This window comes from Narcine bancroftii, chromosome 7 (assembly GCF_036971445.1).
Source record: "Narcine bancroftii isolate sNarBan1 chromosome 7, sNarBan1.hap1, whole genome shotgun sequence".
In the NCBI taxonomy this organism is placed as follows: Eukaryota; Metazoa; Chordata; class Chondrichthyes; order Torpediniformes; family Narcinidae; genus Narcine; species Narcine bancroftii.
Genome location: NC_091475.1, coordinates 35,396,127 through 35,408,979, shown reverse-complemented (window position 1 = coordinate 35,408,979; position 12,853 = coordinate 35,396,127). Strand labels below are relative to the sequence as shown.

Sequence of the window (12,853 nt, the reverse complement as noted above, 5' to 3'; positions counted from 1 at the left end):
CACCATCATATGAATTTTCTACAGGACCGCTATGGAGGGAATACTGGCCAGCTGCATCACAGTGGTATGGTTGCTAGAGAGAATTGGATTGGATGTCAATGCCCAGGACCTTAAGAGAGGTTTAGAGGATCACTGGGGCCTCCCCCTCCTCCATCGACATGATCTACCCAGATTGTTGTCTAAAGAGGACACATAAAATCGTTGAGACGCCTACCATCTCGCACACAGGATCTTTCAGCTTCTCCTGTCAGGAAAGAGACACAGAAATATCAGAGCCAGTAGCACCAGGCTCAGAAATAGCTTCTTCCATGGTCAGTGAGAATGCTGAGCAACTAAACAAACATTTATTAAACAATATTATTTATAGATATGTATATTTGTTCTGCATATATATCTCTTGCCTGTATATGCTATGCCTGGTTGTGTGTTTGCCTGTTTTGTACCAAGGACCGGAGAAATGTGTCGTCGGGTTTTTCTATGCATTCAGATGACAATAAACTTGAACTTGAAATGGCATGATTTAGAGGGACAGAACAGAAGAATCATGAGGGAGAAAATGGGTAGGAATGGGTAACGAAAGAAGAGGTACAGGTGGATAAATAGGAATTGAAATCTTCTCCTCAGACAACTGGCTCCAGAATTTTTGTCTCAATGAGATGATGCGAAGGAGAGGTCCTACTTGACCAAACAGGAAACAGAGTAGGCAAGGGAACTGCAGGGCACACAATGTGCTGAATTGTCCAACTCCACACTTGTCAATCATTTTAGCATTGGACACGGCCTCATTCCCTGTTGTTAATGAGTCACCCACCTTCCATACTGACCTTCTCTAGTGAACCCTGAATGGTTCTGACACATACAGAACCCTGTGTGGGTGTTCTTCCTGCATTTCAGTGGCATCAGTCTTAAAGGCATAATCTTCCATCCATTCAAGTGGCTCATCCTGATCCTGTGCAAATACTTGTTCTGGGGTAACTTTCCTGCAAAGAGCAGGATCTTACACTAACGCCAGAAAATCATGCAAAACTGGCAGGAAAAGCCATTATTGACAAACTCATAAGACTTCTCCCTGCTTTTGGGATGTGAGCATCTTTAGCAAGACCAGTATTTTTTGCCCAATCCTAATTTCCCCCACAACAGTGGTGAATCTCTTCTGCACCCTTTCCAACTTTATCACATCCTTCCTATAGCCAGGTGATCAGATCTGCACACAGTACTCCAAATGTGATCTCACCAACTATTTGTACAGTTGTATCATGATGTCCCAACAACTCAGTGCTTCAACTGATGAACACTCCTCGGGGTTCTGTCATATATAGTGCAAGTCCTGCTCTGGTTAACTGACCAAAGTGCCTCACTTCAGACTTGTCAGAGTTAAATTGTATTTACCCTTCCTCACCCCACTTTGTCATTCCTAGATCCATGCATCGATCATAATATGATCACTCTTCCCTTAAGCCCTTTTTCACAAGAAGGTTATGTAGTTATTTCTCATTGCATGAAACTGCCTTTTCCCTTTGCTGATTCTTATACCTACAGATCTTAAAAAAAACTGACATATTCCATTATTCCACCTCAATCTTATAGCTGCTAATTTAACTTCTATCATCTCTATATAGATTAAAATCTACTATAGTTACTGTGTAACTTGTGTTGTACACTTTTCCCAATCCCAGTTAGTTAATTTGATTCTTAATTGATTTGAGAAAGAATTATGGTGTCAAATTAATAGGAGCCATTGATAGGTGATAAACATATCAGGGATTAAGAGGTTGCTTTTCTGTCAAGGAATTGGATAATTTCTTGTGTGATTTATTGACCAAGATATAATTACTGTCTCAAACTTTCAACCAATTTTTTCAGAACCAGTGCTGATATATTGCTGTATTTGATTAATACAGTCATCTATCTGATTGATACATTGGGGTTTAAATTGGTGACTCATCCACCAAAATTCAGGACATTTCTTCCAACATGTGTGCCCTCCTGACCCAGTGTATACACAATATAATACCTTTAAAAAGATATTCATCGTGCAGAAGATCTCAGCATCTTGCTCAAACCTGCCTCCATTTGACCAGTCTGCTCAGGGCGCACGTCAATGTGTGCTGTGAAAAACTATTGGCATAACTATTCAACCTCCTCCTCAGTGTCCCTCTGCCTTTAAACCATTTTATTGTCTACCATTACTTATCCTTGGGCTTCCACTGTACATTTTCATGCTTGTAGGTTCAAGAACAGTTTATTTCCAATACCAATCAGACTTTTGAACCTCCCTTTGTTACACTACTCACGGATTGCTCTGACACCACAAAAAGAGCTCCTTGCACTATTGTAATACCATTTACTTCTCTTGCACTCTTGTAACTGTGAATTTTTATTATCTATCTAGTGCATTACATTATCTCTATTTGATTGAATGCATGCTATTGTAGTTTTGAATGAAAAACCTGTTCAGCTGTAGCAAATAATAATTTTGGTACATTTGTAAAGTTTACAATCTGTGTGATTCTGCTCCCCACAGTCCTGAGACAGAACGCTAAACCTTTCTACTTCTGAACTCATGGAGTTTAGAGTTACTGGTCTGCTCTAAGTTAAAACTTCCTGCTGAACAGTTTCTATACTCAAGTCTTTGAGCCTGAATTCCACATGCAGAGAGTTTGCTCCACTGAATGAGAGGGATTTGAAAAGCAAATTTCCACTTGGTCAGCCCCCCTCAATTCCTGGTCAGCTTCTCCATTTAATGGTTAACTGCAATCATACTTTTGAAGAAATTGAGATTTATTTTATTCCTTAAGATACCGGTAATCTCTTGCATATTTCCTCTTAAATCCTTTCACTAGAGAAATACTCCATCCTATATAAGAATACGGTCTGTGACCTAAAGAGACATGTGCATATAATGTGTATTGTCATTTCACTTCAAACTGTCAAATTAAGTAAGTATTTTTAGTTTGGAACATTTAGTTATTCCATTGGTTTCCACAGATACAATAATCAACAAGGCCAAAAATTAACATATCTGTCAATTCTCTCACTTTGCAATTAGACTGTAATTGATGATAGAAGTTAAGTGTTTATTTTTGTCCTTGCAATCTTCGTGAAAACCCCATATTTGCTTTGTAGGATCAGAATGTTCTGTTGGGCGTAACCAAGGAATTATGAAACAGCCTGAGGCCATTTAGATCAATCACTGAGATCGTGGATGATCTGGGGATTCTTTTCACCTGCCGTGGATCTGTACCCCATTATAGCCACAGTGCATTACTTAGCTTCGTCGCAGAAAGCATGCCGGGAGATGTAACTGTGGTTCTCTCTGTTAATTGTAACTCTTAGTTTTTACATTAAAAGAAATCATCGTTTTCTACTTTCACTTCAGCACATGGAGGTGATGGAAGATTTGCTCAAGGACTTTCTGCTTGGAGAACATCTTCTTTTGGTTGGAAATCAGGTAAAAGAGTGAATTTCTAATTATTTGCATTTTCTCCACATCAAAATAAAAACATCGTTGGGACTGAGCAAAATAAACGAAAGGAAAATATCAGTTTCATATGAACGTAACTAAATCTTCCAAGTATGCTCTTCAAAGTTGGGGACTCGAGATTGTCTCAGTGTGGGAATAGACCACTAGGGTTTATGTTAGTGTCTCTCTCCAGATCAATCAACTCACTCACTCCCCATATCCTTCAATTATCATTTTATTGTCAAATTAAGAATAAGAACACTTCATCCACATCAGTTTATCATATCCCCTAGTGAGGAAAAAAATCAAACCTGTCCTTTAATTCTTTGCAGCTGCTTTACGGAAACATTCTAATGATTTTAAGAATATAGTTAGTCTCCAAAATATGTCAGAATAATATCTTATTTAAGAGACCAGCTATTGGCCTCGCAAGACTGACCCACTGTTCAGTATGATCATGGCTCATCTGCCCTAGGCCTCAACTTCTCAAAAACATCTTGTGGCCCAGTTCATGCAAACTCCACAGAGAGAGCACTGGAGACCAGTATTAAACTGGGTTGCTGGACTGACTATCTGCTGTGTGACTTGTAGCACTCCCTAACTACAGATCTCATTTAAAGCCCTCTTATATTGAATAAAAGTTGAAGGTTGGGTTTGGATCTGATCCAGCTGCAGCCAATCTGAGCCCAAGGACCTTGCATTCTTTTTCCGTCACCAACGTGACCTGACCAGTTGGGATTTGCAAAATAATGCATTTGTCAGTGCCACTGAGTGAGACAACATGCTTATCTGAGAAGGCCCTCCTGCAAGCACAGCCACACTTTCTCAACATGGGTTAGTTTTAGTGTTGGCCTGACCCTGGCACCAAGGCTAATCTAGCCCCAATGCCTAAGAAAAGTCCTAATGTTTCTCCTTCGCCACCACCCCCCCCACCTTATCAACCATCACACCCTGCCACTGATACCAGGTCAAACGTGAAATCGACTTCCATCTAATTTCTTTCTTCACATTTATAAAAGATGCCATTAAATCTGGAATATTGCACTCTGGATTTTTTTTTTGGTGTCATCTATGCATGTGAGCTGTGAGGGTCCCATGTTGGAACATTGTAACTGATCTCATTCAGACCTTGTAATTTGTACCCCTCGTTGTATTGTTCAAGCACATCTAATAGCATCTTCTGCTGAAAAGTGAAAATCAAAACGGTTAGCGTGGGTGCAGCAGGGTTAGCATAAGGATTAGCGCAACGCTGTTACAGCGCCAGTGAGCAGGACCGTGGTTCGAATCCCATACTGTCTGTAAAGAGTCTGTATATTCTCCCTGTGTCTGCGTGGGTTTCCTCTCGGTGTTCTGGTTTCCTCCCACCATTCAAAATATACCGGTGTTGTAGGTCAATTGGGTGTACTTGAGCGGCACAGGGTTGTGTGTCGAAAGGCCCTATTACCATGCTGGTTAAAAAAAAAAATATTTTTTAGAAACTCCATACGCCAGAAATCTGAAATAAAATCCGGCAATGCTGGAAGCACTCAGCAAGTCAGGCAACATCTGTGGAAAGACAAAAAGAAAGTTGACGTTTCAGGGTCTGGTGCAGGGTCTTGGACCTGAATCATCGTTTCTCCTTCCACAGACACTGCTTGATGTAGCTAAGTGTTTCCACTGTTTTCTAATTTTATCTGCTGGGGCCTGCTTGCCTGGATTTTCAAAGGCCCTGTCTTCAGGAAAGACAAAGGATATAAATATACAAGCTGATATCTTAATAAGTAATTCCCAAAAACTCATCTGTCGAACCTGCAGTGGGAGTGAAAAAATGTTGCTAAAAACTGTGGTATGCTGCCATGTGAAGTTGCATTCCTCCCACACAGCTCGAAGCAGAATTTTTCTCCTGAAAAGAAAGAATTTGGTTTCTGATAAGTTTTACTTGTTAATGGGGACATGATAATCATTAAGGATGTGGGTGGATTTGGAAGTTTGTGTAATTTAGCAATCAATGTATTGAACTCCATGACTCACAAGCAGCTAGCACTGACAGCATCAAGCAATTATTTCTTTCTTTATCAATTCTTGAGAATTAACTTGGCTCCCGTGCTGAAATGTCATTTGATTTGCAACATAATTTATGAATCATTGCTTAATAAAAAAAGTTATAGTTGCAGAATCTTGAACCTATAATCCAGAAACATGAAGGATATGCTGATATTGTGAATTTGTTTATTATTACATAAATCACGGCAAATCCTTGTTTTTTTGTACTGTCCAAACAAGTTAACCTCTCAAGAGTACAGGTTGAGCAAGAGTAAAGACGTGTTGCAATGATGGCAATCAAGAGGAAATATATAGTTAAACAGTTCAAGTCTTCATCTTGTACTAAATTGAGATCCATCCAAGTGTCTGAAAACAGCAGGAAAGAAACTGTTCTTGAATCTGAAGGTGTGTGTTTTTAAAGTATCCGCTTCACAAAAGGAGGGGGTTGGAGTAGAATGTCACCGGGTGGGATATGTCTTTTGATACATTGGCTACTTTCCTGAGGCAGCAGAAAGTGAAGCTGGAATCGATGGAGAGCCTGTGTGATGACTTGAGCTGCATTCACAACACTCTACAGTTTCTTGTGGTCTTGGTCAAAGCAATTCCCATAGCAAGCTGTGATGCATCTGGATGGGATCATTTCAAGGTGCACATAAAAATATTGATAAGGGACACTGGGGACATGCTGAATTTCCACAGGCTTCTAAAGACTTGATCTTCAACTTTACCATCCTACTGTCCTTTCTTTTCTCTCTATCCTTTTATATTCTACCTTTCAAGAAACCTTCATTGATTTTTTTTAATTGTATTATCATCTGTGATGGTGATAGAACATCTCAAGAATAAAAATTCCATTGTGCCATTATGTATTTTTTAAAACTTTCTTACTTTCCAGATGAAAATTTAGTCTCTCTTCCTTCATTATCAACAAAAATACAGTAAGAGTGTTTGTTCTTTCTAAACCTGTGAAAAGTTGAACAGCTCATTTTCACCTCAGCTTTCCACAAAATGCTTTTGAGCCTTATTCGTTACTTCAGCAGTAACTACACTCCAGAGCTTCTTAATGGGCTGGAGAGTCCTTGATGACTATTATTAGCTTACGAAAATGCACTAGGAGTGCAAAATTCTGTTCACTCAATCCTGCTATCCTTGTCAGCAAACTTTTCCTCTCTGCAGAAGAATGGTCAAATCTGTACATGTTCAGAAGAGATTGCAAATACTAAAAGTTTTGTTGATTCTAGAGTCATAAAAAATGGGAGTAGTCATCGGCCATTCAACCCTTCGAACCTGCACCACCATTCAATAAGATCATGGCTGATCATGCAACTTCAGTACCCTATTCCTACTTTCTTTTAATACCCTTTAATGCCTTTAGCCATTAGGGCCCATCCAATTCCCTTTTGAATATATCTAATAAACTAGACTCAACATTTTCTGTGGAAGAAACTTTCTGTGGCAGCCTAAAAACTCACAACTCTCTGAGTGAAGATGTTTTTCCTCATCTCCTTAGACTGTGGCCTCTTGTTCTGGACTTCCCCAACATTGGGAAGATTCTATCTGCATCAAAGCCATCTAGTCCTGTCAGAATGTTGCATGTATCAATCAGGTTTCCCCTCTTATTCTTCTCAATTCCATTGAGTATTAACCCTCATACATCAGTTCAGGAACCAGTCTGGTGAACCTTCGCTGCACCCTCTCAATGGCAAAAATATTCTTCCTTACATTAAGAAACTAAAATTATACACAATAAGTCAGGTGTAGCTTCACCATGTCCTGATACAACTGCAGTAAGACCTCCCTACTTCTCTGTTCAGACCCTCAATTGGCCTTGATGGGCTTTGCATGATAAATAAAAAGAAGTGCACCAGAGTCAATATACCTAGATGTGCACTAAACCAAGCATTAAAAATCAGAGGACTAGCCATTATTTGCTTGAGAAATCCATTTCATTTTACTGATTTGAAAATCATTAAAATGACAAGTGGCTGGAATAAAGGAGAGTTTATTGGAGCAATTTTCTGCTTCATTAGCAGGTTTTTTTTATATAAAGTGTGTTTATTTGCACATCAGTGAGCTTCAAGCCAAATTATTTATGGCTTGCAATTGGTTTGAGCTGGGATGAAGCAAAAGGAATGAAGTGTAGCAGCACTAATCAAATGTTGCATTTCAAATCAGAATATTTTTATGGAAACATCTACAGTTTGTGTCAATTTGCACCTTCAAGCACAAATTGTCATTGATAATGATCTGTATTTTTGAGAATTGTGGACATATTTGAAATGTTTCTTAGTTATTTACATAAATCAGGCCAGAGTGTGGTAGTGAAAAATATCACCACAATAAAGCCTCTTTCGTCTTTGTTTTACTTCAAGTTCTATTAAAAATGTTCCTTTATTTTAGCAAGATAAGACAAGTAGAGATTAGTAGTTATTTGTATAGGCATTGATGGCATTGGAATTAGATCAAAGACAAATAGAGGCAATCCAAAGGATTGTGTTCTCTATAAGGTAGAAGCCTTTTTGTTCTGTAGTTACATGGAATTGATTCCTGGATACCATATTTCTAGTTGTCAATCTATATTGTAATGTAGATAAATATTGGGAGAATTTAGTAAAATTAGAGTAGGTTACATACATACACACATTTTAAAACAGATCTCATTTGAAATACTGAAGAATTCATATTCAGTGAACTTTATAGAAACAATGGAGAATGCTGTGCACATTTCACAAGTAGGTGCTAATTCAAATGACATCATAAAATGAATAGACCATTGTCTTGGATTGGAGACACTTTGCCTTTTTGCAAGAATCTACAATGTGCTCACAGAAAGGTCACTCTAAAACAACAGATGGGAGCAAAAGACTAACTCCTATTGTTTGCTGGAGAAGGTGGGGGTTTTGTGGCAAGTGAGAGAGTCACATGGGCTTTCTAGCAGTTGGAAAATGAAGAGAGAGAGAGAGAGACTGAACAGTCATAGCTGAAGCAAGCAGGAAGCTTTGTTGGAATTGAAACAGAAAGCTCCAGAGCAGCGGATGGCTGGAAGTGCTATCTGTCTGATGTTTTTCTTGGAATAAGAGGAGCAGAAAGAAACTCTGTGGTAGCCTGCCTCCACCCTTTCGAGCAGCATAAGAATTTTTTATGTTTTGATGAGGTTGCTTCTCATTCTTCGCAGCTCATGAGACCATAAGGTGCATCTTTTTCATCTATCCTTGAATAACAAACCCATCATCCAGAAATCAGACCTGTTGGGGCAAGTTTCATCAGCAAGACATTGAGGTGACTAAGGGTGGTACCTCAGTTGTTGAAATCCTGGAACAACAAATCTCTCTCTGCAAACCTCCAAAGAACCTTCCTGAGCGGTAAACATTTACCTTTCGAGCACCAAAGCCTGGTGAACTTTATACATGTTAAATTCTGTGCACAGTATAAGAATTGCCTGCAGCCAGAGAACTTGGAAAAAGGAGAAGTGAGATTGAACTGTGAACCAAAGAACTCTTAAATTTGCACACACATCATACACGTGCGCTTAGAATTAGAAAGGGGTTAATTTGGGTTAGTTAAGGTAATAGAGATAAGTTAAAGTTTGATTCTGTTTTCATGTTTAAAGATAATTAAAAACAACTTTTGTTTAAGTAACCATTTGTCGTGGTGAATATTTATTGCTGCTGGGTTTTGGGGTCCTTTGGGCTTGTAACAATATTTCCAAATAGATTTTGTTTTCACAAGATATAGGAGCCGAAGTAGGCCCATTGGTCCATCAAGTATGCTTTGCCATTCTAATCATAAGCTGAGCCATCCTCCCACTCAAACCTATTCCCTAACTTTCTCCCTGTAACTCTTGATGCCCTTACTAATCAAATATCTGTCAATCTCTACGTTAAATACATACAACGATTTCATTTCCACAGTTGCCTGTGACAATAAGTTCCACAGTCTCAACTCTTTCCACATTTCTGTTTTAATTTGCTCTTTTATCCAGAAGTTGTGCTCTCTTGTCCAAGACTTCCTTATCATAGGAAATATCCTTGCCACACCTACTCTGTCCATGCCTTTCAGCATTCAGAATGCCTCTATGAGATCCCCCCCATCAATCCTGTACTCCAACGAATAGTGTCCAAGAGCCGACAAACGTCCCTCATATGCTAACTCATTCGTTCCTGGTATCATTCCAGTAAATCTTCTCTGAACTCTCTCCAATGCTAGCACATCTTTTCTTAAATAAGGCACCCAAAGCTGTACATAGTACTCACCTTATCATCTCAATATTATAGCCCTGCTCTTGTTACCTGTTCCTCTAGAATTGAATGCCAACATTGCATTCACCTTCTTCGCCACCAACTCATCCTGGAGGTTAACCTTTAGTTTAGAATATCCTGCACCCCTGAATTTTCTCCCCATCTAAATTTCATTGCTAATAGTTTTAATTTAGCCACTATTTGTGCAAACACTTGATAAGATGTGCGTGAAGCTTTAGATTTACCTCAGGGATACACAAATAGTTGGAAGACATGGAATTTTAGGAGACAGCTTTTTAGATGTTAACAGGTACAAGAAATATTCTCAACAACAACTGAGCCTCCACAGCCCATTTAAATTAAGAATGCCAAAGATTCAGAATGAAGTTCTTTCTCAACTCATTCACTTAGTTTGAGACTCTGACCTCTGATTCTAGAAACCCCCAGCAAGAAACATGCCTACCTCCACCCTTTCGAGCAGCATAAGAATTTTTTATGTTTTGATGAGGTTGCTTCTCATTCTTCGCAGCTCATGAGACTATAAGGTGCATCTTTTTCATCTATCCTTGAATAACAAACCCATCATCCAGAAATCAGACCTGTTAATTTTCACTGCATTTCCTCTGTAATTTCTTGCTGTACCTCTGCATTAACTTTCAATGATCCATATACAAGGGTGCTCTCTGCATCTTTCAATCTCTCTCAAATTAAATAGAAAGCTGTCATCACCCTCATAGAAGTTGGAGTGAAAATAGGTGTCAATCATGGTGTAGCTGATTCAACTCTGGTTTGAATCGGACTGAAGTAGCATGTTGATTGATGGCCGCTGTATGTCAGGAAGGATATTTTTGCTTCTTAAAGTTGAGAGACCAGAAAAAGAAGCAGAATCCTTATGCTGTTCCCTATTTTCCATACCTCTAAACAATGAAGCTCTGCATTCCAACCCATCTCATTAGTACAATCCTGAGTACTCATAACATAATCAACATTATTATTTTAATATGAATTGGAAGTAAGTCATTTGAAAACCATTTGTCATTCACAGACAAATAACCAAAAATTATGGACAAGAATTGAATCAATACATCAAATTATGGGGAAATCTAAGTACAGCAAAATAAGGAATGATCCAATGTACTGGCTATGATAATTAAATAAATTATTTTAAGAAAAGGTAAAGGAAACCTATATACTTTGCTGGGATATTTCTTTTTTATTTTTTTTCATAAATATACATAATAAACTCTTCAACATCTATCTATATAAATTTAAACTTTTTTCCTTACAAAAACAAGCACAACAGCCCTTCCCCCTCCTCCCCCCCCCCACCCCCATAATATAAATCTACACACCATCGGGGCTCACGTTTGTATTGACCATAAAAATCTATATGGGGAAGTTACCTGTATTTATATTATAGCAGCATCTATTATTGTTCTTTTTTATTATTATAATTATAATTGGGCCCCTATATGATCCAAATACAGCTGCCATATCTTACCAAATATGTCATATTCTTTAGATTATATGTAATTTTTTTTTCCATAGGTATGAAACTATTTATCTCTGCAGTCTATTGTGCTATATATAGAGGAGAGTTGGATTTCGAAGTAATTGCAATACATTTTGTAGCCATTGCTAGGGCTATTTTAACAAATGAAATTTGGAATTTATTTATTATTTATTTCAATAAAGTTACCTAAACGATAAAGCTCTGGGCTGCCCGTGAAGGCCACCCCTGTTATCCTTGTTAATATTTCATCAATATCCTATCAAAAAGGTCTCACCTTCACACACGATCACGTAGCATGTAATAAAAAGTTCCTTTTTCTGTCTCACATTTAAAACACGTCTCTGATATTTCAGATTTTGATCTATGAAACTTCTGTGATGTAAGATATAGTTGGTGTGGGAAATTGTATTGAACTAAACAGTATTTTGCATTTATAATTGATATCATACTATCCAAACACCAATCAGACCAGCATCTTTCTGATATTGCAACCCTTAGGTCCAACTCCCATCTCTCTCTCTCTCGACCTTTCTAAACTTGGTTTTGCACTTTCACTCCGGAGAGCATAAAACATTTTTGTTGTGAATTTAGATGTATTCCCCAGCCAGATCATTCGTTCCATTTCACGAATTTCAGGTGCGACCAATATTGGCCCCCATCTTTCTCTCAGGAACGATCTTATATGTAGATAACAGAAGAAAGTCCTGTTAGCTACTCCATATTTATGTCTTGATTGTACAAAAGACATAAGAAGTCCCTCCTCATAGCAATCATCAATATATCTTAGTCGTTTGTCATACCAGGTGTTTAGTATACTGTTGCCCAAATTCATGGACAGCAACACATTTTTACATAACGGTGCTCTTAGCGATATCCCTGTTTGATGCATTGTCATATTCTAATCATATGTATTAATATAGGATTATCTATCTTTTTTGTTATTGACAACATTCCACCTGTAAATAAAGTCCTTTGCTGTCCCCTCTCTTACTGAATACAATCCCATTTAGATTCAAGAAGGGAGGCTATCTTCTTGAAAGAAGAAAGAAATCTAGCTCATGCTGATAAATAATACTTTCTAAAATCCAGAAGCCTAAGTCCTCCCAGTTTATAGTCCCATATTAGTTTTTCCAGTGAAATTCTCTGCACCTTATTATTCCACAGAAATTGCCTTATATCATAATTTAATAGGTATTTAATTTTTTTTAGGTAGTGTAATAGGTAGTGGCTGAAAAAGACAGTAATCTTGGCATCACTTCCCTTTTAATACAACTTACTCTTCCCATTAATCAGCAGGTCTTTGAATTTCTGTAGATCTTTCTCTATTTTTTCTAAATTTAATTTGTAGAAGTCCTGTAAATTATTATCTGTCATTATTCCTAAATATTTGATTCCATCTGTCTTCCATTTAAATCTACTACCTTTTTGATAGCTTTCATGCATTATCTCACTCTTATCCATATTTATTTTGTAAGATGAAACTCTTCCATATTTTTCTAATGTTATTTGTGATTTTATCAAGGACTCAACCGGATCAGATAAATATAATAGCACATCATCAGCAAATAGACTAATTTTATGTTCTTCTTGACTGACTTTGAAGCCTTTTCTATCTGG

At 37.9% G+C, this 12,853-nt stretch overlaps 1 protein-coding gene across 6 annotated transcripts in view; it reads left to right on the top strand.

The window, feature by feature from the left end:
• The window catches only part of vwa8 (von Willebrand factor A domain containing 8), a 257,379-nt gene that overhangs the window by 116,204 nt on the left and 128,322 nt on the right, over positions 1–12,853 (top strand). For all 6 annotated transcript variants that reach the window (XM_069889575.1, XM_069889576.1, XM_069889574.1 and 3 more), the window contains one exon: positions 3,380–3,451. In XM_069889575.1, the coding sequence (XP_069745676.1) occupies positions 3,380–3,451 (72 nt within the window). The remainder of the gene's footprint in view (positions 1–3,379; positions 3,452–12,853) is intronic.